This window comes from Mastigoproctus giganteus, chromosome 2 (assembly GCF_048544385.1).
Source record: "Mastigoproctus giganteus isolate SK-2022 chromosome 2, ASM4854438v1, whole genome shotgun sequence".
NCBI classification, from domain to species: domain Eukaryota; kingdom Metazoa; phylum Arthropoda; class Arachnida; order Uropygi; family Thelyphonidae; genus Mastigoproctus; species Mastigoproctus giganteus.
In genome coordinates, this window is record NC_143576.1 from 126,237,358 (window position 1) to 126,263,099 (window position 25,742).

Consider the following 25,742-nt stretch of genomic DNA (forward strand, 5'->3'; position numbering starts at 1 on the left):
AATAACTGATGGAGTAACTGGACGGCAACTGTTTAGAATTTTGGAGTTCTTTCCTAGGTTTGGGATTGCTAGAATGATTGCACTACTCCAAGAATTGGAAAACTCATCCTCCAAATAAATTCAGTTATAGAGATAAAGCAACTTCTCTAGAGAATGAGATAGAAGGTGTTACATTATCTCATAATGAATATCATCAAGTCATGCGGCACTAGCCTTTGAGGCAGCAAGTGCGGTGGTTAATTCCACTTGAATAAATGCCAGGTTATAAGGCTCAGCTCTGCTTGAAGAAAAGTTTAGTTTCCGTTTTTCTACTTGCTTCTTTAAAACCAGGAACTCTGAAAAGTATGTTTCAGCAGATATGTTAGAATATACTTCTCCTTGAATACTGGCAATAGCAGTAAGGTGTGATACTGTACATCCACTGTGCTCTACTACAGAGGAGAGAAATGAATTTTACTCGCACAATTTTGGCTCTAGTCACAGGGTTAATTCAGAATGCAAACTGGGCACAGCATCCTTTTTTGGTTCTGATAGCATATAAATTTCACTTCAGGATGGGCATGTTTAAAGGTCATAAGATGTTCGGTGGAGGGGTAATGCAGAAATTTTCCCCATGCCCGATTTTGTGCCTTACTTTGCTTCTTTACAATCGCAGTTCCATAATGGCTTTGGACAGCATGGAAATTGGGAGGATGTTTTAGGAACTGCAATTGCCACTGCATAGTTGATAATAAACTTTGTGATGTACTACACTGCATCATCACTTGAATCCTGCAGGATTTCAACAGGATCAAATTCTATAAGCTGTGAAAATGTACTCCACCCTGCTTGATCAAACTTCCACTGTGGCATTCTAGATGGATTGCAAGATTGTCCACCACTATGGTGGATATTACAGGAAAGTGATCACTTCCATAAGCATTCTGATGAGAAGTACAGAAAAGTAGCAGATAGGAGAAATCGATGGCAGAGAACATAAGTAGGCATGTGGAAATAGGTGTTAATTCCCACATTCAAAAAGGTAAAGTGATTGTTGTTAAGCAAACACATTCAACAATACAATCTTGTTCACTAGTTTCTGTACTACACCACAAGGCACTGTGTCCATTTGAGTCTTCAAGAAGTAGGAGTGGAGAGGGTGATGTTTGACGAGATCTAACTGAGTGATGTTTGAGAAAAATATACAGAATAGTGTGGGGTAAAAACTCATTGCTAGATGAACTGTTAATTTGAATACTTGTGAAAGGAGTATGAAAACCCACAGGATTGCAACTCCTCCATTACCTTTAGTAGAGGCATATGATGTAAGAAAGCAAGCTTATACAGCATCACACAAAAAAAGAAAAAAAAAAAACCTTCCCGTTTCATTCATTCACTCGTAAAGTTTGTACAGTTGTTCCTTGGATTTATTTAAACTATCAGCTTTCACAACAGCAGATGGAAGTTTGTTCCAGCAATCAACCATCTGCTCTTTAAAAGTCAAATTTCTTCACGTCTATGCTACAACTGCCTCTGCTCGATTTAAATTTATGCCTGCTCAAGTGCAAAATCTGAGCAACAGGAAGGCCACTAGACCTGCATGCAGTACTCAATGTGTGGCCTGACCATTGCGTTATGCGACAATTACTTCTTTATAGCTGTTATCAAATTCCAGTATAACGTTGACAAGACCTCATGAGCTGCTCTGGCAGCATGTCTACATTACTCAGAAAACTTTATATCTGACTGCATAATTAGCAACAGGTCTTTTTCATTCTCCACTACCCTGAGTACAATACTGCACAAGTAGTAAGTTACTCTCGGGTTAATGCTACCCATAGGCAGTACTTTTTATTTGTCAATGTTAAATTTCAATTGCCACCTCTCAGCCCATCTGCTCAACTTTTCTAGATCCTGTTGCAATAGCATACTGTTATTACTGTGATTAACAAGACTGCCAACCGTCGTATTGTCCACAAACTTGGAAATTAAGTCTGATATAACTTCTTCAATATCATTTAAAAATAAACAAAACAACAATGGGCCCAACACCAAACTCTCGGGGAGTCCACTAATAACATTTGTCCACAAACAGCAGTGTCCATTGATTACCACTGTCTTCTCCCACTCAACGATCCCTTTATCCATAGCAGCAACTTGCCTTTAATGCCATAGTGCTCCAATTTGTACAGTAGTCTTCCATGTGCAGCAGTATCAAAAGCTTTCCAGAAATCCAAGTTTATGATAGGAAAAATTATTTTCTGCATCCAGTTCTTTTGTGACCAAACCGTATTATCCAATCAAATTGATCAGACAAGACTTCCACTTAACAAACCCATGCTGTGTCTGAACTTTAACTGCAATCTTGTCAAAATGATCCTGCAATGCTTATTTAACCAGTGTCGCCATTATTTTCTCTGGAAAAAAATTTAAACTAATAGGTCTGTAATTACTCATGTCACTTTTCAATCCCTCTTCGTGAATTGGGGATACATCTGCATATCCGTGGGGACCTCCAACAAGACCAAGAATGCTCTCATAATTATGGCTAAGGTTGGCTTATTTCCCTTGCTGCCTCCTTTAACTTCAACAATTTCTCCTCCACTTTGCTCTCATCTATTACAAAATCATTTAGCTCTATTAGAGTTTGATAAGCTTCTGGTCTCCACTTCTCTAGAGAATTCCTCATGTGTGAATGTAGATGCAACATACTCATTAAGTGTATCAGCTACCTGAGCAAGATAAAGTCAAACCATCGATATCAAGTCGACTAATCCAATTCATCCCCTTCCTTCTAGAGTTTACATAAGTAAAAAAGTCATGGCTGTTGTTCTTTGACATCCTTCAGCAAATATTTCTCATAATCTACCTTTGCTCGCTAAACAATGTCCAAGTAAGCAGTTGATACAAATTTTGGCAGGGCTGTTAATGACAATAATGGCAGTGTGCTACTGCAACAGGATCTAGAAAAGTTGGGCAGATGGGCTGAAAAGTGGCAACTGAAATTTAACATTGACAAATGTAAAGTACTGCATATGGGTAGAAGTAATCCCAGAGAAACATACCAACTGTTGTTGCTATTTGGTTTTTAGGAGCATTAGCAACTAAAGCCATATTGCTCCAGGGATATGCGGTGCTCATTCCCTGACCTTTCCACATCCTCCATATTTGGTGGTCACGGGCACGAACCCCAGTCTAATCAAGAAGTGTGTGCTATGCACTGCCACTTCTGTCAACCTGGCTATGGAGGCGCCTAACATACCAGCTGTGTGGTATGTTTCTCTGGGTGATAGAGAATGAAAAAGACCTGGGGGTAATTGTGGTGTCAGATATGGAGTTTTCTGATCAGTGCCGATAAGCTGCCATAGAAGGTCATGAGGTCTTGTCAATGATAGAGGAATTTTGCTAGTGATGGAAAGGAAGCAACTATCCTTTTGTATAAAGCAATGATCAGGTCACGCCTTGACTACTGCGTACAGCTCTGGAGGCCTCATTTCAGGAAGGATGTAGAGTTGCTTGAGTATGTACAGAGAAGGGCAACAAGACTGGTGAGAGGAACAAAGGGTTTCTCTTACTAAGAAAGACTTCAGTTCTGCAAATTGCAGCGTCTGGAGATCAGGCACCTGCAGGGTGATCTGAGTGAAGTGTACAAGGCCTTGAATGGGTTGAGCACACTGAATTCTGACGGGATTCTTCCAGATGCTCAGATTACGAACCTGAGGGGGGCATAAATTCAAATTGAGGAAAGACAGTTGTAGAATAGATGTGCAGAAATTTGCGTTTAGTTGATTGCTGGAACAAACTTCCATTTGTCATTGTGGAAGTAGATAACTCAAGAGAGTAGTTACATCCAAGGAGGAACTGGACAAACTTTAGGAGTGAATGGATGGGTGCTATTTTTTTTGTCTGATATTACATTCGCTCATACACTTGCTTTCTTGCATCACATGCCTCTTCTACTACTACTACCACCTCCTTTGTGACTTGATTACAGACTAGTGTATATCTAACATAGGATTCTATGCTGCTTGATAATTTATATGCATCCCATGTATTTTCTTCTCTGCCACGAACCCCATAACTTCATCTGACATCCATTTAGGCCTAAAGCTTCAACAATATTTTTCAGTTGGTATGAAACATCTAGTAGCTTCCAAGATTAATTCCTCAAATGCTTCCCATTTAAAGATTGCTGTTGATAACATCATCAGTTGGTACCACTGCACAAAATTTAAAAACCATCTGAGACTACTGTAGTCACCTTTACAAAAGCATAAACTCTTCCATTTATTTCAGATAGTAGTTACATCTTTGAGTAAATCCAACATCAGCACACTCTGATCACTGCCACCTAGTCATTCCTTTATCTGCATATTCTTAATGCTAAATAATCACTGTTGATAATCAGATCAAGGGTATTACTCCCTCCGTTTATCTCTATAACATGCTTCTGCAGAAAACAGTCATTCAATAAATTCGCAAAAGTTTTGCTAGTGTGCAAATGACCAACCTACAAGTTCCAGTAAATATCTGGGAAGTCATTGTACTCCTGCTTACGTCACATCAAACTGACTCAACATTGCACTGTCCACCCATGTCAACTGGATGCAGTGCCTTAGATTTTGTTTCTTACCATTATATCACACGCTTCCTCCCTATCCTGTCTATACACATTGTACTCCCCAAATTCCAATTCTGCATTCGTTATATACATGTGTGACACCATGTCTCTGATATCTCAACAATATCCACCTTTGATGACTTGACCAGCACTCTAAATTAATCGAATTTAATTACTATACTTCTAGCATTGGTGTACATGCAACTATATATGCACCTGTTCTTTGTTACCCTAGCAAAGCCCATGTGTTTGCTGGTTTCATTATGACCCACAGCAGGGCTTGAAATCCCCAACACCTTGCTTTCCAGGCTGCTGCTAATTCTAATAGAAGCTGTTCAAGAATCACTTTCACCTCTGCCTGTGGCTACTGTTAATCTATTAGTCTGTGAATCCCCCCCCAAGCTAGCAGTTTTTTGACCACCTAACACTGCCTCGATAGCATCAACAAATATTCTTGCACCCTTTCTATTTAGGTATATTCCATCCCTATAGAAGCAGTCGCTCGTGTTAAGTACAGACCACACTGAGAAAAATTCTACTACATGAGTCTTGCACAATCTCTCCAGGACCGAATTGATTGATAAGGCTTTCAAAATATACTCCCTTCTACAGGGTGACTCAAAAATATTGGCACAAACTTTTAGGGGATGTTGGTAACATCTAAAGGAATATGAATCACATAGGAACCCATAACCGGAAACGTCACAAGAAAGTAGTAGCAGAGGCACAAGAAGCAGAAATGACACAAGACAGTAATTAGTGGCAAACATTTATTTGACATAATATTAACAATGGAGTACGAGATGGATGCATTTCATGATGTTACAACATACTCGAAGGTTCCACCATGAGACGCGATGCATGTGTGACACCGATGCAGCATGGATTGCCAGACACGGTCGAACACACCTGAAGTTTCTTTGACAGTAGCAGCAGCGCAGATGAGTCTCGCCACGAGATCCATTTCCGTCTCCACAGGTGATTCATACATAATAGATTTGAGGGCCCCCCCCCCCACAGAAAGAAATCAAGGCTCGATAAATCCGGTGAGCATGGGGGCCAGGCAACGGGTCCACCACGCCCAATCTATCGACGCCCAAAACGCCTATTCAAATGGTCACAAACACACCTTCCATAATGGGCAGGCGCCCCGTCATGTTGAAACCAAATGTTGCATCTTAGATTTGCTGGAACATTGTCAAGTAACCCTGGTAGAACCTGTTCAAGAAAGATCCGATATTTAGCGGAATTCATGCGGGATGGTAACAGGTAATGGCCGACTAAGCAGTCACCGACCATACCTGCCCACACATTTATTGGGAAGCGATGTGTGCCGCATGGGGCACACACCGTGTGGGTTGTCGTGAGCCCACACATGAGCATTGTGCTGATTGAATAAGCCTTCCCGAGTGAAATAAGCCTCATCCGTGAACAAAACATAGGCTGGAAAATTCAAGTCTTGAACACTTTCTTGGAGAAACCACTGCGCAAAAGCCACACGTGCAGGATGATCTTGGGAGAGCAGTAACTGAACCCTTTGGAGATGAAAAGGGTGTAAGGAATTGTCGTGCCAGACACGTACAGTGCAATGAGACACTCCTAAGGCAGAGGCAACAGCACGTGTACTGGTAGTAGGATTATTCTGGACGGAATTCAACACACTTTCTTCTATGGTGGGAGTTCGCATTGAACATGGTCTGCCCAAACTACTCCTGTTAACTCTAAATGACCCATAATCGCACAAATTTTGATGCACATACGCATATGCAAATGGTGGTCCAGTACATGTCTGTCTGGGAAGCATTCTCCATAAATACATTGAGCGGCTCGTCCATTGCCCTCTGCTAATCCATACACTAGGTGCATGTCTGCCAGCTCACAGTTCGTATATCGATACATGTTCTTCGTGCGGCGACTACTGCTTGAATGAATAAACCAGAAATTTATCCTCTCGCGGACTGATAAACAGTGCCCTCTACCGACTTACGGTGACGTTTCCGGTTATGAGTTCCTATGTGATTCACATTCCTTTAGATGTTACCTACCTCCACTAAACGTTTGTACCAATATTTTTGAGACACCCTGTACTGTGTCTGGGCAGAATTGCAGACACTTTCAAATTTAACCCTAACTCATGACTTTCTTTCAACATTGATCTGTACTTGTTAAGTAAGTCTGCTGATCTCCTACTCTTAATGTCAGTAGTACCAACGTGTACAACAATATCCCCTTTTGTCCCTTAAAAGATGATATCTACTCTATAACATTATCAACTTTTGCCTCTATTAGACATTCTGGTCCTAATCTACCTAGCATTTTTCAACAATATATTTCCCATTTCCTAGACGATTAAGTCACCAACAATAATTATCTCCGGTGGGATCAACATATTCTGCCTTGAAGATTGCCGCTGTGTTGCCTGATGCACAAGAGTGAGCTCTGGTGATGAGTTTGGCAACAGAGCTTGTGGGCCCAGATTTTAACTCCTTCGAGGGCATCTACCAAACTACTCAAACTCTCGTAGATGCCCATCAGAACACTCAGTTGGCTCCTAATTTCTTCACACTCTGCACCTAGGATACACACAGAAGAGACATCCTCCTTCGCGAAATCATGTCCTGTTCCAGAAAGGTCTGCAAGCATTTCATAAAAAAATTTGCAAGCAAGTCGCAAATTTTTTTTAGACTGTGACACAATGGAGAATTGCCCCTTCAGTTCTCCCCCGAGCCACAGCACTCCTGTTACTTTGTGCCCATTACTTTGCTGCTGTAGTCTGGAGCATTATTTCTGTTTAGATGCAATATAATTGATTAACAAAAAATTAATAAGATTAATAAATTTAATTGATTAATTGACAATACTACACTAAGCTAACAGATATCTAAATGCAATGCTTCGTATTAAGCTAACTAGTTTTATGTTATACCTTAGGCTATCAAGTTTGATATATACGTTATGCTACACCGTAAGGATCTAATAAACTAAAACAATGGTGGCAAGTTTCAAACTATATGAAGGGTCTACATATATTAAGTAGTAACCTACAAAATTTCTAACTAAACTCAAAATAAACTCAGGAGCATGACTAGGACTATAAAGCTACTTATAAAATATGATTTAATATGACAGATCAATAAAACAGCAAAAAGTTTTCAAAATTTATCCGTTTCCTGCAGCTGAAATTTCTTTGACTTGCATGTGGATACGAGCAGATGTGTTACTCTAGGGTGGCCCTAATATCAAGTTTCAAACGAACTGTACAGTTAGGAGAGCAATACAGACAGTCAATAGATCTTACATAACTGAAGTAATGGCTAGGTGGAGTCTCTAATATTAGATATATCAGAAATAGTTAGATATATCATAGTTGCATATAACATGATGTCATCCTAATTTTTTTTCTTCTTCTTCTTCTTAAACATGTGTTCATCTGTAACTTTTTTTTTTTTAGCTTCACAAACATCTCAGAAAACATATATGCCACTTAGAAATGCTATGACACATAAAAGGATTAAACAATCCAGATGACTAAAAAAGAGAATTTTATTAATTGTATGCTGAAAGAGTATGAGTCCTGAAGGTGCTCTATTCTGTGTCAAGACAAGCAAAGAAATGCAAGTTATTTATAAAAAAAAAAGAGTATTGGAGACACACATCAAAAAGAGATACCCCATCACAAGAAAATACATTGTTATTCCTTGTGAAGTGGAGAAATAAATTGAGAGGAAATCGGGGTGCACAACCTTACAACAAAGAATTTCATTATACATCTTTAGTGGTGTTTTTTTTTGTGTTCTACATATGCATCTGATTTGACTCTTAAGGTTTTTTTTATCCTTATTATTGGTGGAAAATGATGCAATAAAAATTTTATAAAGACTTGGCTAAAAATATAAAAAAAAACCCTCCTACATTCATTTGTTTACCTCCACCAATAATTTGTCTACTTCTTCCTTGAGTTTACTCTAACTGCCCACTTCCACAACACTAGATGGAAGTTCATTCCAACAGTCGACCACCCATTGGCTGAAAGCAAACCTCCTCACATCTCTCCTACAATCATCCTTCCTCAAATTGAATTTATGCCCCCTCGTGTGTATTCTGAGAATGTGTCTAGAAAGAATGCCATCAGCATTGAGTTTGCTCAATACATTCAGACCTTCAAAACCTCGATCAAATCACCTCAAGATGCTTAAATTTGTAGAACTGAAACCTGTACAGCCACCATTTCATTCCTTCAACCCATCTCATTGAGTTTTCAGCACCCAGTTCAGCAGTTCAGAAAGCAGTACTCGAGATGCAGCCTAATAATAGCTTACACAACAAATTAATCCTTGCTAGCAAAGTTCCTGTATATCATAGGCAAAGCTACATGAGCAATCCTAGCAGCCTGCCTGCACTTCTCAGTAAATCATATCTGAGTGCACAATTATACCTAACCTACGCTAGGTACATTATAGCTTAAGCTGCTCTTGCAAGCTCACAAACAACTACAACAGCACAATTATCCCACGTCTTTTTCATTTTCCACTGCCCGAAGTGTAGTACCATGCAGTCGTTACTTTAATCTGAGATTACTGCTATCCTTGCTTTATCAATGTAAACTACAACAGCCATTTCTCAGCCCTTTGGCTTAATTTATTTAGATCTTGTTTTAGCTGCTTACCCTGATTACTGTCATTAACCACCCGTTTAACTTTAGTATCAACTACCAACTTAGACATTAAGCCTGATATACAAACATCAATATCATTAATAAATATAGAAAATAACAATGAGCCAGGCACTGAACCCTGGGAAACTCCACTAATAACATCAGTCCATGAAGAACAACGTTCATTATTAATCCCTCTGTCTTCTTTTTTTTTTTTTTTTTTTTTTAGGTAAACCCCAAACATGAGAGGTATTAGAACCTATAGTACTTAGCACCATGCTTGCACTGGAGGTTGAGAAGACGAAAGAAGATATTTGTTGACATTGGACTTGAACTTCTGTAGACTGTAATTTTCAGGAAATATGTATGAAGGAAGGTTGTTCCAGAAAATAGCAGTTAAATGAATAAACAAGGAAGATGAAAAGGTTGTTCTGTGAGTTTGGAGTTGGACAGTAAATGGATGTTGGCTGGTGGCAACACGTGTTCGGACTGTTTTGAAAGAGTGAGCAGGAATTATAGAAGCCAATTCAGAAGAACAGTGCTCGTGGAAGTATCTGTAGAAGAGGCAGCAGAAACAGTATCTGCAGCAGAAACAGTACTTCTATGAGACAGCGAGTGGAGACACTCTGTTAGAGAGTAGTCAATTAACCTAATCAACCTGCCCTCTTCTGAATGGAATCTAGAAGCCTGAGAGAAGATTTCGGGGCACCACCCCAGATGTGGGAACAATATTCCATGGCAGGGCGGATTTGCGATTTATACACAGTGAGCAGCTGTTTGGAAGAAAAGTAACGCCGAGACCGAAAGAGAAAACCAAGTTTTTTAGATGCAGAGGAAGCAATATTTGTAATGTGCTTGTACCAAGAGAGATTAGAAGTCAAGGTAATCCCCAAAAGAGATATATCATTTTGCCTAGAAATCGATCGGAGTGTCACTAAAAATAAGCATAGGAGCAGAAGAATCCTTTTTGCGAGACATAAGACAAGACTGAGTTTTGGAATGGTTGAAATCAACTAAGTTGTCTTTGCCCCACTGGAGAATTACCTAAAGATCGGCATTTAAGGAATTGGTAGCAGATTTTCGAGAAGTTGAAGCTGATTTAGCAGGACAAGGTTTCTCAAAATGGAAAGTTGAATGCAATGTGCTATCATCGACAAAACTATGGATAGGATTTCCAGTCAATGGAAGAAGATCATTAATATACAAGAGTGGGGGAAAGAACTGAACCTTGGGGGACACCGGCATTAGTTGGAGAAGTTAGAAGACAAAGAGCCATCTACCATCACCCTCAGTGAGCAATCAGAGAGAAAACTGGATAACCAATTACTAAAAACAGTTGGCAAACCATAAGATGGAAGCTTGTTTAGAAGACCTTTATGCCAAACACGATCGAAAGCCTTTGAGATGTCAAGAGCAACTACTAGTGTTTCACCGAACCTTTCCATTGAATTAGTCCATAAATGGTTAACATAAGCCTGAATATCACCAGTGGATCAACACTGACATAATCCATACTGGCGATCGTTGATCAGACAGAAGGTTTATAGGTAGTTTAAGAGTTGGCGGTTAATTGATTTCTCCATTACTTTAGAAAGAGTAGAAGTAATTTCAATGGGACGATAATTGTATGGGAGATATTTGTCACCCTTTTTATGAGCAAATTTCCAAGCAGAAAGATAAACACCTTTGGAATAAGAGAGTGAAAAAAGGCGGCAAAGAATAGGCCTAAGTTCAGGAGCACAGGTTTTGAGAACAAGTGGAGAAATACAATCGGGACCTGGAGCTTTCTTAGCATCAAGATTCATGAAAATCCTTCTGACATCCTTTTGACGGAAGACTGCAGGGGGCATTGAATGGAGCATGTTGGGAATGGTGGGAGGTGTTTTACCAAGATCATTAATACATGAGTTGGAAGAAAAATGGGATGCTAGCAGGTCAGCTTTATCCTTGGCTGAAGTGACAACAGAACCATCTGGTTTGGACAGAGGTGGGAACAAAGATGGGCAAAAGTTGCGGCCAATAGCTTTGGCAAAAGACCAGAATGCTTGGCTACCATTAGGGCAAGTTTTCTACTCTTAGCCTGTTCAAACTCAAATTTGGACTGATTAATAACTGCTTTACAATTGTTGCGAACTTTGTTATACGCAGAAAATGAAACTGAAGAATTAGAACAATCTTGTAAAGGCCTCAGCATCTCGACCTGCTGGGTCGGTGTGACTAGAAAACGGAAGCCAGCTGGAGTTGTGAACATTGAAATAACCAAGAAAAATTACCTCAATGTTAAGAAAGTTTGACTGGAGAAAGTCAATTTGCAAAGAGAGGAAGTCAAAGAGCTCCAAGTGATTAGTGGAGTTGGGAGAACGGTAGAGAACAGATGAATTTGACACAATGAGGTAGAGAGATTTTAAGCCAGAGAAGATCAAAGAGAGGAGATTTCAAATTGCCAAGTCTCTGACAGGGAATATCAGAACGGACATATGCACAAGTACCACCTTTGAGGCGAAAGGAATCATACAGAGAATAATTTGGGCAACTGAGATGAGCAGTAGTTGAATCAACCGATAACTGATTCTGTCAGAAAAAGTACATGGGGTTTGGCAGACTGCAAGTGGAAATGGACATCGTTGAGATTAGAATTGAGACCATGTATATTTGTGAAATGAATTAGGAAGTGCTTGGGAGGTTTAGATCTTTTTGCAGATAAGCTTGCTCTATTAGTTTGACAATTCATGGTGTATTCAATAGTAAGAAAAAGCAGGTGGGACATGCTGTATGAAGTAATGAAATTTTTGGATATGGCGTACACTTGGTAAGAATATACCCAGATCCTTGACATAACATGGCCTCGACAATGCTCTCCGCATACACACTACTCGGACTCCCTCCAGTCGCTATCTGGCAGAGTAGAGGTAGCAAGATTATACACTAGCTGATCCAGAAGCCTCCTAGAGAGTTACCAATAGGTTCGGTCCGGTGTACTAACTAGCAGCCGGCCTGCGAACGCCGTTTTAGAGCTGTACCCTCGAAATGTAAGGAATATTGGATCTCACCACAATCTTCATCATAACCTCAAAAGTCATCAATCATACTGCATGCTGGAAGAGATAAGGAACGGTTGACCGGAACTTAGCTCTAGAGACTAAACATGGGTTCCACCACTTCAAGCCTCCAATAAGCAAAGTGGTGGTATCGCACGGTTGATGAGAGTCATCTACCACCTATTACTGCCTGGTAACATAGAGGGTTGGCATTCCTCCATGTGGTGTGGGCGCCACACCTCGATCCCTGCTTACGTTGGTTCACACCTGGGTGATCACCCACCATGTACTTGTGCATGGAGGTTATACCCAGGATTACTAACAGTCCCTCCATCATGAAGGTGCAAGCAGAGGATTTGGCTGTCAAAGACCATCCGGACTTCGCCAAAATTGGGTCCTCTTGACTTGCGTGTCACCCGAATATCAGTTCCATCAGCGTTTCAGACTCCTGGGTAGCAAGTACAGCTTGTCTGGCATATCTGAGAAAATGTCTGTGACAACCTCAAGGACCCATCTCCTACTCAACCATCCCTTTATCCAGAGCAGTAATATGTTCTCAATCCCACATTGCTCCAATTTGTACAGCAGTCTATTATGTGTAAGAGTATCAAAAGTTTCTATGAAATCCAAGTATTATGATATCAAAATTATTTTTCGCATCTAGTTCCTTTCTTACTGCATTATAATATCCAATCAGACTGGTCGGACAAGGCTGCCTCTTAATAAGTGCATGCAGTGATTGCCATATAAGTGCATTCTGTCTAGAGGATCCTGCATTACTTTTTTAACTAGAGATTCCATTATTTTCCTTGGAATAGTAGTTAAGCTAATAGGTCTGTGATCACACTTCATGAATTGATGATACATTTGGATATCTCAAGTCAATAGCAATCTTTCCTGAATCCCAAGATGCTCTCATAATTATGGTCTAGGGTTTGCTTATCTCCTTTACTACCACCCTGAATATCATTAGCAAGATCCCATCCACCCAGGGCACCTTTTTTGTGTTGTTTAAAAACAATTCCCCCCCCACACACTTTCCTCTCATTTATCCCAAAATCATTTGGCTCCCTGTTAACTTGTAATGAACTTCTTGAATTCCACTCAATAAAGAACTCCTCATGGGTAAATGTTGATGCAAAATACCTATTCAGTTTGTCAGCAACCGGGGCAGGTTCATCAATATATAATCCACTGTCATCAAGTTGACCAATGTGATTCAATCCCTTTCTTGTACTGTTAATATAAGTAAAGAAGTTTTTGCTACATTTCTTGGAATTCTTTGCTAGTTACTTCTCATAATCTGCCTTAGTTTGCCTAACCTTCTATGCAACTTGATTGTAGACTGAATTATATCTACCAAATGAACATTTGGTAGATATAATGATTTGTGATTTAATACTAATCACAAATGAACATTTGTGATTAGTATTAAAAAAAATTTTTTCTTGGCAACTGTTATATTTAGATGGCACCTGTGTCCTGTTGTTCTGTGTGATGGTAAACGTAAGGTGATAAATGTGAGAGAGTGCTGTTGTGTGCTGTTATTCAGTCTGCCTGTAATACGTATAAAAAAATTATAATTGTGTAAATGTAAGTAAGACAGGTGTGCAATTGGGCTAAGTTCATGTAACTACCAGGAGCCCCCTCCCTACCCTGCTGATGTCATGTCCTTTCTTCTGAGGCACGACATGATTTGCTTACACCAGCTTCGGCTGGACTGCAATTACTAACAGAAAAACACAAAATGTCCACAGCACCGTCTCCTCTCCACATATAGCGTACCATAGCTAGCTCTATGACTGTACTCTTCTATGATCCCTGTCTGTCTCCATTCCCCACCTCACATCCTAAATTTTTTGCTTGGTGAACTTTACCAACACAAATCTTACAATCCCATCCCCCTCTATCCCTTTAGGTGCCTCTGTAACCAGGTGGGCAGGAGCAGCAGTGCATTGCACACACTTCTTGATTAGCCCGGGGTTCAAGCCCGTGACCACCAAATACGGAGGATGCGGAAAGGTCAGGGAATGATCACCGCATATCCCCGGAGCAATATGGCCTTAGTTGCTAATGCTCCTAAAAACCAAATAACAACAACAACAACAACTATTCCTTTAACTTCCTACTTCCAGGTGTAGTCTTCCATCATCCACCTTCTTTATCTTCATATTTCTCTCCTCCTCATCTTTCTCTCCCGCTACACTTTTTCACTTTCCAGAGTTCCTCCCCGGCCCTCCCTAGCAAGCTCAGGTGTAGTCCGGGGTTTGCCCCTGCCAGAGACCTTTCTATTCCCTACAACACCAGGTCTAACCCCCCCCCTGGGTCAGTGGATAGGCAATGTGGGGTCCAACTAGGAGCTCTGCAGCTAAATGGCCAGAGTAACAATAGACCAACACACCCCAATACTACACTACACAGACCAACACTAAAACTTACACTATCTCTGGGCCTTTACAGAGTGTGTCACAGTACAGTTTGTACTGCAACACAGAGTACACAAACACAGAGTTGGGGGGGGGGGGGGCTATATATATTCTTCTTTCTATGGTAAGCCCTGCACTGAAAATACTGTCCCTTAATGCCAGACTTATGGCTGGATTTAACCTGCTGTTACTCTTATATGACTCTGTCTTGTAGTAGAAACTTTCCTGGATTGGACTCCCTATTATAAATGCTGTGTTTTGTGTCTCTCTGACTCCTGAAATATGACTGACCCCTTTGGGGATGAGATTTACTTAAACTGGACTTAAATGCTGACTCAGCTTCTGCCGAATGGGATCAACTTAGAGATCCTCTGTATCCTATTGCTGGCTCTCTGGGGCAGGATCTCGTCTACTTAATTTCATGGAGAGAATACAGTATGTGCTGACTTTGGGTCCCAAGGTGGGATTCTTCTTCTGCAAAGAACTGACATAAATCACTCAGCATTTGCTGAGTGGGAGCTTTCTAGGACTACTCTCTGTACTCTATTGCTGGCCCTATCTAAAGTGGGATCTACTCTGCCAAACCAGAGTACAATCTGTGTTGACCTTGGATCCCAAGGTAGGATTTGATGCAACTGTCGATCTACATGCCTTTACTGCTCTTCTGCCTTGTAACTTCAATCTTCTTGGTGATGCCTTCTGTTTCCATCCCCAGCTATCTATCCGTAACTCACTATCAACACCAAATCCATACTTCCCCCACTATCTTCCTTCTCATTTCGATATTAACTTGGGTTCTTCCAGAATTCTGAGGAGAACCTAGTAAGAGCTCCTGACAGCAGAACCTGGTATGCTTCCACACAGCTTAGGACAGAAGGGGGATGAATGACCAGGTGTCTATTGCCCCTGGCTGCTAAACATCAGTTTCCAGCCAGCACAACAGAACATTACATTTGTATAAACCTACACACACCACGAGGCGTGTGGCTTATACCAAGTACAGAAGACACAGCGGTGAATGGGGAAACTCTGGAGACCAGACAAAGTACACAATATCCTTTCTGTACACTCTACTTCTCTTATTCAAAATTTTCATCCCTTATATCTGAGTGACACCACATCTCTGATATCCACACAATGTCTGCATTTGATGACTTAATTTGTACATCAAATTTATTTACTATGCTCCTTGCATTAGTGTACATGCAATTATACATGCACCTGTTCTCTGTCACCCTAACAAAGAACATGTATTTGCTTGTTTCATTATGACTCACAGCAGGGTTTGAAATCCCCAACACCCTGCTTTCCAGGCTGCTGCATGTTTCAATGAAGAACGAAGAATGTTTCTAGAAGCAATGAAAAATTACTTTCACCTCTGCCTGCAGTTCTGGTTAATATATTAGTCTGTGTATAGGCCCAAGCTATCAGTTTTCCAACCCACCTAGCACTGTCTCTATGAAATAAACCTATAAAGTTGCAGGTTTACACACACACACCTTGCATACAGGGCTAACAATTATATGGCTCTATATTAGTATAAATTTCTCATGTAACCATTGTATTCTTTTTATTGTGAAAAAAAAAAATATTTAAGCCAATTTAACAATTTCCTATAACCTACACTAGAAAAAATTGCTATTTGCAATAGCACACACATAAAATACATGTATGCTTATTTTTTTCGACAGTTCTTTTTTTAAGTTCTATAAAATAAAAATTTTACTTTTATATAAACAAACTGTAACTAATACTACCTCACTTCAAGTTTGCCAGTTACTGCTGCTGGCTTAGATAGAGAAGTACTATATGAAGTTAAAAGAGGTTCTTTCACACCATACGGATGAATTGTTGAGGGATATAGAATTGGGCTGGTAGCTTGACTACTTTCCAGCTCACTTTTCAGGACTTCTGCTTTTGGAGAATCAGCAGGCAATTCCTGACGGCGATGCTCTAAAGACCGCCGTATCAAATCCAACTTCTGGCTGGACTCAGAAAGATTAGCTTGAGCCTAAATAATTAAATAAACAGAGAATAAATAAATTTAATAGGCTTACTCAGTCTTGTGCTTTTTATTAATCCTAATCAAAATTTCTCCTTTTTTTGTGAAATGTAATATTATTAAATAAAAATTCAAAGTTAAAAATAAATACTTTCTATTTAACTATTTTAAATGCAAGTCTCATTCCACATTAATTTTATAAATGTCTGTATCACAGTGATAAAATGGTAACTATATTTGTAACAAACTAAGATGAACTTCGATAGTGCACGGCAGGCACAACAAACTGTCAGTCCAGAAGCATCAAATGGCCCTCAGATATTTCTTATATGGCTCCAAGTTGAAATTCATGTGAAAATAATGCACAAATTATGATACTTGAAGGAGATACATTAATACAAAATTCATAATTTATATGAACCTTCTAATATGTTGCTGGTTATGAGTTTGCATACTTTTGAGCAAGGGGAAGAACTTGGCATAATTACCAGACAGCCAAAGCATGGTAAGGAAGCAATTCTTCAACCTCTCTCTTAATCATCTCGAACTTCACTTGCTACCATATTGGGTAAATAATCCTAATGATGGACAGTGTCTTTTGGCTCTGATGTGTTCACAGGTCGATTTGCATGATATTTGGGCAGAAAAATCTGAAATAACCCATGAAGAAAAATCCTGCTCCTATGCATGAAACTGACTAACTATAGCCCAAATTGATGAGGCCTAAAGAATTCAATAAAAATATTTTTAACAGATTTCTTTCACTAATACTACACTGGTTTATTGTGTGCACACATGTGTGCAGCCCACATATACTTCTGAGTTTGATGACACTGGTCTACGACAAGGCATCACAGCCATTTTCAATCCACTGCAGAGTGAAGGGCTCTCCAGGAACTTTCCAGTTCCTTCTATTTTGTGCAGTGGCCATCCATTTACTAGCCACAAATTCGTGAATTTCATCTGTCCATCTCCATTGTTGTCTTCCAGGTTTTCTTTTAGCTCCTCTTGGGTAGCACATTCTGTTATTTTTTTTGTCCACCTGTCATCATGTCTTCGAGCTATGTGTCCTGCCCAAACCATTTAAATTCTTTAGTTTTGATAAGAATGTCCTTATGTGTTTGTGTTTTGTGTTTGCTGCCTAATCCATGTGTTTCTCTTCTTATCTAACAGTCTGATTCCTAATATAATTCGTTCCATTCTTCGCTGTGTAGTTTTCAGCTTCCCTTCCATTCTTTTGTTGAATGTCCAAGTTTCACTTCCATAAGTCATGGTGGGGGAGTATACATTGGTTCATTATTTTATGAATTTAAGACAAATTGGGATATTGCTCCTCAGTATGTGACTATATTCCCTGAATGCTATCTGTCCAAAATTTATTCTTCTCCACTTCCAGTTAGCATTAGCAGAGGCATATGATGCAAGAAAGCAAGCTTATTCAGCATCAGCCAAAAAAAAAAAAAACCACTCCCATTTCACCCCTCCGTTCGTTCGAAATACCTGTCCAGTTGAGCTTCAAATTTGTTTAGGCTATCAACTTCAACAACAAGTGATGGAAGTCGGTTCCACCAACCAACCACCCGCTGGCCAAAGGCAAATTTCCGCACATCTATCCGACATCCGTCCTTCCTCAATTTGAATTTATGCCCTCTGAGGTGATTATTCTGAGAAAGATGAAGAATCCCATTGGCATTGAGCATGCTCAAACCATTCAAAGCCTTATACACCTCTATCAGATCACCTCGCCGGTGCCTAGTCTCCAGACTCTGTAATTTGCAAAACTTAAGCCTTATTAAAACTTAAGCCCAGTTTATCATTATTACAACTAATGATTTGTCCCACATAAGTATATGACTCCACCTTTTCAATTACTACTCCTTCAATGATTATATCCCTTTCTGTGGTATACTTGTTCATCATTACTTTTGTTTTAGCCATATTCATCTTTAGTCCAAAATAATTACTAACACTGCATAACTGATTAAGATTTTCCCTCTAATTCTTTGGGATCACGGCTTATGATCACAATGTCATATTGACTCCTTTCTGCGACCAATCTAATCTTCTGAAAGCTTCCTCAAGGGCAGCAGTAAACAACTTCAGAGATATTGTGTCTGCTTGTAAAACTCCTTTCTCAATTTTAAATTTGCTACTGTCTTTGTCTACTCTAATAAAGGAGGTAGCATCCTCATATATTTTCTTCAAAATCATAAATATGGGGTATCTATGCCTTGTTTTTCCAGTGCCCGAAACATTGCCTTATGCTGTATGCGTTCAAATGCCTTTTTATAATCCACAAATGCCAGGCATAATGGGTTTTATATTCATTTTGCTTTCTCCATTAGCTGCAATATTACATGAAGGTGATCCATAGTTGAGAATCCTGTCCTAAAACAAGCTTGCTCTTTTGGTTGAGTCTCATCAAGTATTCTTTCTAATCTGTTAGTAATGATCCTCGTAAACAACTTGAAGATATGGGATAACAAGCTAATTGGTCTATAATTTCCAATTTCTGATTTATCTCCTTTCTTATGCAGCAAAACTATGATTGCATTATTCCACTCCTTAGGTGTCACCCCTTTCCTAATGTATTTTGTGAAGAGTCTTGCCAGTTTCTGTGTCATGTCTCTTCCTCCCAATTTTAACAACTCTACAGTAACTTCATCTTCACCTGGAGCTCTCTGATTCTTCATTTCCTTCAATGCATGTTCTACATCATCAAAAAGGATATCGGGTATGTCTTATGTCCCTACTGCTGGCATCATTCTCTTGCTCCTTATATAATTTTTTATAGTAGTCTTCTACTATTTGAATTATGCATTTTCTGCTATTTTTAAGTACACAATCGCTATTCTTCAGTTTCAGTATCATTTGCCTTTCTGTGTTACTGCTCATGGCTGCAGATTTAAGTCCTTTGTTTTCCCTTAATGCTTGTTCTACCTTTCTTGTGTTAAATCTTTTTATGTCCTCCCTGATTCACTTTCTAATGGCTTTGCATAACTCAGTATACTCAATTTTCTCCTTGTCAGTTTTTCTTGCTCTTCATTTGTCGTCTTCAGTTCATCATGACAAGTGTTTATTGAATAATTTTTTCTTCTTTGGATTTTTTTTACCTATAGGTTTCTTGGGCTTTATCACTTTCAGAAAGTAGTTGTATTCCTCATCAATATCTTGGTCCTGAAAGGTCTGCAGAAGCTCAAACTTATTCTTAAGTTCCAGTTTTCCTTTTTCACCTCTTCTATTATCTCAGACCTTCGTATTATTTACTCGAGTCAGTTTTTTCCTTCTTTTCTTAGATCTATATCAAGTGTGCATCTTACCATTCTGTGATCGCTTCCAATGTTTAACTTGTTCAGGATGGTAACATTATTCACAATCTTTCTTCCAATAGTGAGGATGAAGTCAATTTCATTAGTTGTTAATCCATTTGGGGCTCTTCGATGTCCACTTTCTGTTCACCCTTTGCTTGAAAAAAAGAAGTGTTCATTACTGACATTCCTCAAGATTCTGCAAATTCCAGAATTCTTTCACCTCTTTCATTTCTTTCACCGATTCCAAAATTTCCTATAGTTTCTGTTTCTGTGCTGTTTTTTCTCTTTCCAGCCTTAGCATTGTAGTCTTCCATAATGATAGTGTAGTGGGTTTTCTGCTCATCTAGAAGTCTCTCAATTTTGCTGTACACATCTTCAACCTCTTATCAACATGGTTGGTGCATAAATCATTATAAATTTTAGTTTATACCTCTTAGAAATCCTGATAAGTAGTCTTGGCACCCTTGGTGATGTACTTTTGAATTCCAAAATGTTGTTTTTTATATCTTTATGGACCAAAAGGCCAATTCCGCTTTAACTCTTTTAACTGTTTCCATTGGTGTACAGCAGATTTCCACTTGATAAACTTATAAGTGATTCATTTCTTCTTCCTCTTCTTGTTTCAGCCAAACTGATGATATTCCAATTCATATTTTCTAATTCCTTTTCCAGCTCTAATATCCTATCTTCACTGATGAGCAATCTTACGTTGTAACAAGCCAAGTTCAGTTTCCATGCATGGCAGCCTGGTCATACCCAGACATTCTTGGCACCCTCTGCTTCCACTCTGATCCTCTTGCTGCCGTAAGAGGGGTAGTAGCAGCCGCTGGGGACTGAGGGCCATTTGTTTCGTCATGTTATCATGTGCTGGAGGGTTGTCTTTTCCTCTTCAAGCTGACCAGGTATCTTGAAGAGAACCACTCTACACATTCGTTGCCACCAAAAGTGAAGTAACAGGGCTTACCATCGAGAAGGTGTGCATGAGTGGATTTTAGGGAGGCAGGCCAACCGGACTTCTACTAAATCTTCTAAAATAGAAAGATAAGATATTGGATCCATCAGTGTTTTAGACTGAGGGTCTGTTAACAGACAGCATAACTGTTCAGCATATCCTCTAAGCCCTTGGCAAGGTATATGTTTCCATAAATGATATACACTATATGAACAAAGTATCAGGTTGTAAAAAAAACTTAATTCAAAAATTACATCCTAGCCCCTCCTGGGCCTGCTTACTATCAACTTATGGTAGGAGTTGGCTGGAATGCACCTCTATTCCTCGTGCAAAGCAACCACCAGAGTCAGTCTGGAAGAAAGCCATTTTAGCCGCAGCCTAATCGGACACTCAAATTTATAACACAGGTTTCCAATGAAATTGAAGTGCAGGCTCTGAACCAGCCATTCTACCTCTAACATCAATGTCCACAAACTATATGACCTACTGTAGGATAAGTACTTTCGGAATTGCTATCTATTACTGAGCATTGTCATGGTGGTACTGACAGGACAAATTCCCACAGTATTGCCACACTAGATAGCCTATAAACATGAAAGTGGATTGTGGTTTCAGTCACAACCACCAACATACCAAGTATGAACCTTGACACAACTCCATATCGTGAAACCTTCCATATACTTCATGGTTGAGACTAATATGATAGCATATACATATTGCAACCACTTATGGTTATATTTCATTGATTACATTAATTAAATATAATGCTAAGTGGTTTGGTTAGATTTAACTGCTGTATTAATTGTACTGAGCAGAATTTTCCCCATCATTTGGAAAGCATGACTATCCACCCATTCAAAAAGGCATTGGAGTGATACCAGTCAACAGTCAGAGGAGTATTACATTTAGTACTGTTTTGACATATTTAGTGTCATAATGACAATATAGAATCAACTTCATTCTCAATTTCATTTTTAATTCTAGAGTAAAGTAGGAAGAAGGGTGGCTTTAATCTCATGTCTTCTGGTTGGGATTCTTATTCCAATTTGTTTTTCCAAATTCAAAGAGCTGACACAGTGGAGTTTATTTTCACAATCAATTTTAGTTTCTCCAAAAATTAGTTTGACATCGGTATATAATTTAATTACAATACAGGGTGGATCTTGACTATGAGACTTCAAATCCTGCTTTTATGCTAGTCCATTTTAAAATTTTCAACTCAACAGAAAATATTTTTTATTGGCAGACACAGCAGTAGCAGCAAAATAACTGAGCTATACAACATTAAAGATTCAATGGATTTAACAAGTAATGATTTGTTAGTAAATCAAAAAATTTTTATTACCATTTTTTGATTCAACAGAATGTCTTGTTTTAATTTTGGAAATCTGTGATTGACTATAAAACAAAAAGTTTGAATCAAAGATAATATCTCTTTGGCCCAAAATTTCTGTACATCATACCAAGATTATGATGTATAGAGACATCTGGGACAAAAGTTTCCAATAAGAGAAAAAAAAAGAAACTGAACTTTTATTTTACAAACAGAGAGAGAGAGAGAGAGAGAGAGAGAGAGAGAGAGAGAGAGAGAGAGAGAGAGAGAGAGATGTGCTGATTTTGATGGATTGAGTACAAGGCCAAAGGCAGCAAAGCAATTAACAATTATCTTCAAACAATTGTTAAAACTTTAGTTTTTAAAGATCACTTCATCAAAAAGTGACATATGACCATACCTTCAAATTGTGAGCATAAATATAATGACTGGAAGGCTAGTGAAGAAGGGGATGCATCACAGCATTGAACAAAAGGACGGATAAAGTACCTCCTTGAGAAATTCCAGCAAATAATTTTAATATAATAAGTGATCAGAGAAATTCAATATTAATTTTCTATTTAGAACAGAGTTCTTCAAAAAAGCTGAAATACTGCCAGACATTGAATAAAATTTATGAATAGATAGCAAAAGAGAGGTATTAACAGTGTCAAATTGAGAGAAAACATCCAAGTAAATTATGTCTAATTGTGCATTCTGATCAAGAGCTTGCATTGTTAAGAACAATGTGGACGTCAGGTTAGTTATGGTGGATATACCTCTTTTACCACAAGAAACTTGATCAAAATCAGTTGGCAGCAAGTGAGGAAAGAAACATTTTAGGCTTAGTTGTTCTTTTCTAATTTTACTTAAGATTATAATATTTTATAGTAAGCAAGGTTAAATCTAGGAGCTAAATTATATTACAAGTAGTTCTCAACTTTACGAGTTAATTCGTTCCGAGCGCATGCTCACAAAGCAGGAATTTATTTCCCATAGACATAAGGTTAAAAATAGGGGTTATGTTTTCAACAATTAGCATTAGCAAAGGCACATGATGCAAGAAAGCAAGCTTATATAGCATCAGCCAAAAAAAAAAAAAAAAAAAAAAACACAAAACCCTTATTTCACCCATCCACTTGCTCCAAATGTTTGTCAAGTTCTGCCTTGAATCTATTTAAGCTATCAACTTCTACAACGACAGATGGAAGTTTGTTCCACCAACCAACCACCCGCTGGCTAAAGGCAAACTTCCGCACATCTATCCTACAACCGTCTTTCCTCAATTTGAATTTATGCCCTCACAGGCGATTATTCTGAGCAAGAGGAAGAATTCCATCCGAATTGAGCATGCTCAAACCATTCAAGACTTTATACACCTCAATCAGATCACCTTGCAGGTGCCTAGTGTCCAGACACTGTAATTTGCAAAACTTAAGCCTTTCTTCATAAGAGAAACACTTTGTTCCATTCACTAATCTTGTTGCCCTTCTCTGTATTCGTTCCAACAGCTCTACATTCTTCTTAAAATGAGGCCTCCAGACATGTATACAGTACTCAAGATTTGGCCTGACCATTGCCTTATACAAGGGGATAATCACCTCCTTATCCCTGATAGGAACAATTCCTGTATATCATTGACAAGACACCATGAGCTACTCTTGCAGACCATCTGCACTGCTCAGAAAAATTCATATCTGCCTGCACAATTACCCCCAAGTACAAATGGAAGGTACTTTGTACCTTCCATTCTCTACCATTGTCAGTGTGGTACCACAGAGTTGATACGTTACTCTGGGATTACTGCTTCCCATATGCTTTACATTTGTCAAGGTTAAACTTCATTTGCCACCTCTCAGCCCATCTGCTCAACTTTTCTAGATCCTGTTGCAGCAGTGTACTATCATTACTGTCATTAACAACACTGCCAACCTTCGTATCGTATGAAAACTTGGACATTAAGCCTGATATACTACCATCAGTATCATTAATGAATACAGAAAACAACAATGAACCCAACACGGAACCCTGGGGAACTCCAGTAATAACATTAGTCCACGAAGAGCAGTGTCCATTGATTACCACTCTCTCGCTTCTCCCACTCAACCATCCCTTTATCCATAGCAGCAATTTGCCTCCAATGCCACACTGCTCCAATTTCTGCAGCAGTCATCCATGTGCAACAGTATCAAAGGCTTTTCTAAGATCCAAATATATGATATCAAAGTTATTCTTTGCATCCAGTTCCTTTGTGACTACATCATAGAATCCATTCAAATTAGTCAGACAAGACTTCCCCTTAACAAAACCATGCTGTGTCCGAGCTATAACTGAAGTCTTGTCTAGATGATCCTGCAATGCTTCTTTAACCAGTGCGTCCATTAATTTCCCTGGAACAGAAGTTAAACTACAGGTCTGTAATTACCTGGTCTCCCTTTGATCCTCCGTTGTATATTGGGGTCACATTTACACATCTCCAGTCCATGAGTACCTCCCCTGAGTCCAGGGAAGCTCTCATAACTATGGCTAAGGGTTTGCTTACTTCCTTTGCTGCCTCCTTTAATTTAACTGGAATAGATTCCGTTCACCCCAGGTGCCTTTCTTGTGTTTACCTTCAACAATTTCTCCTCCACTTTCCTCTCAGTTATTACAAGATTATCTAGCTTACTGCCAGAGTTGAATACACCTCTGGCATTCCCCTCTCTGAATAACTCCTCATGTGTGAATGTCGATGCAAAATATTCAGTTAGTTTGTTAGCTACCTGAGCAGGATCATCAACAGTTGAACCATCGATATCAAGTGGACCAATCTGATTCATCCCCTTCCTGCTAGAGTTTACATAAGTAAAGAACTCTTTGCTGTTTTTCTCTGCATCCTTTGCCAAAAATTTCTCGTAATCTGCCTTTGCCTGGCTAATCTCCTTTGTAACTTGGTTACAGACCAGCTTATATCTATTACAGACTTCTGTGTCACATGTTAATTTATATGTATCCCATGCATTTCTCTTCTCTGTCACGTCTAATTAGTTCATCTGACATCCATTTAGGTCTAAATCTTGAACAATATTTTTTTGTTGGCATGAAAAGCCTAGTAGCTTCCAAGATTAATTCTTTGAATGCTTCCCATTTTGAATTTGCTGTTGGTAACATCAACAGTTGGTTCCACCGTATAGAATTTAAATACTGTCTCAGACCACTGTAGTCACCTTTACGAAAGCAAAAACCCTTCCCTTTACCCTTGATGGTAGTTACCTCTGAGTAAATCCCACTTCAGCACACTGTGATCACTGCCACCTAGTGGTTCCTTTATCTGCAGATTCTTGATGCATGAAGAATCGCTATTGATAATCAGATCAAGAGTATTACTCCCTCTAGTTGCCTCACAAACATGCTGCTGTAGAAAACACTCAGCCAATAAATCCACAAAAGCCTTGCTAGTGTGTGAGT

General features: G+C 39.1%; 1 protein-coding gene across 1 annotated transcript in view; it reads right to left on the reverse strand.

Moving 5' to 3' along the window:
* Positions 1 to 25,742, reverse strand: part of Pkn (serine/threonine-protein kinase N) — a 718,384-nt gene that overhangs the window by 519,397 nt on the left and 173,245 nt on the right. Inside the window, exon 6 of the mRNA XM_090368665.1 lies at positions 16,476 to 16,729. Coding sequence (XP_090224791.1) covers positions 16,476 to 16,729 — 254 coding nt within the window. The remainder of the gene's footprint in view (positions 1 to 16,475; positions 16,730 to 25,742) is intronic.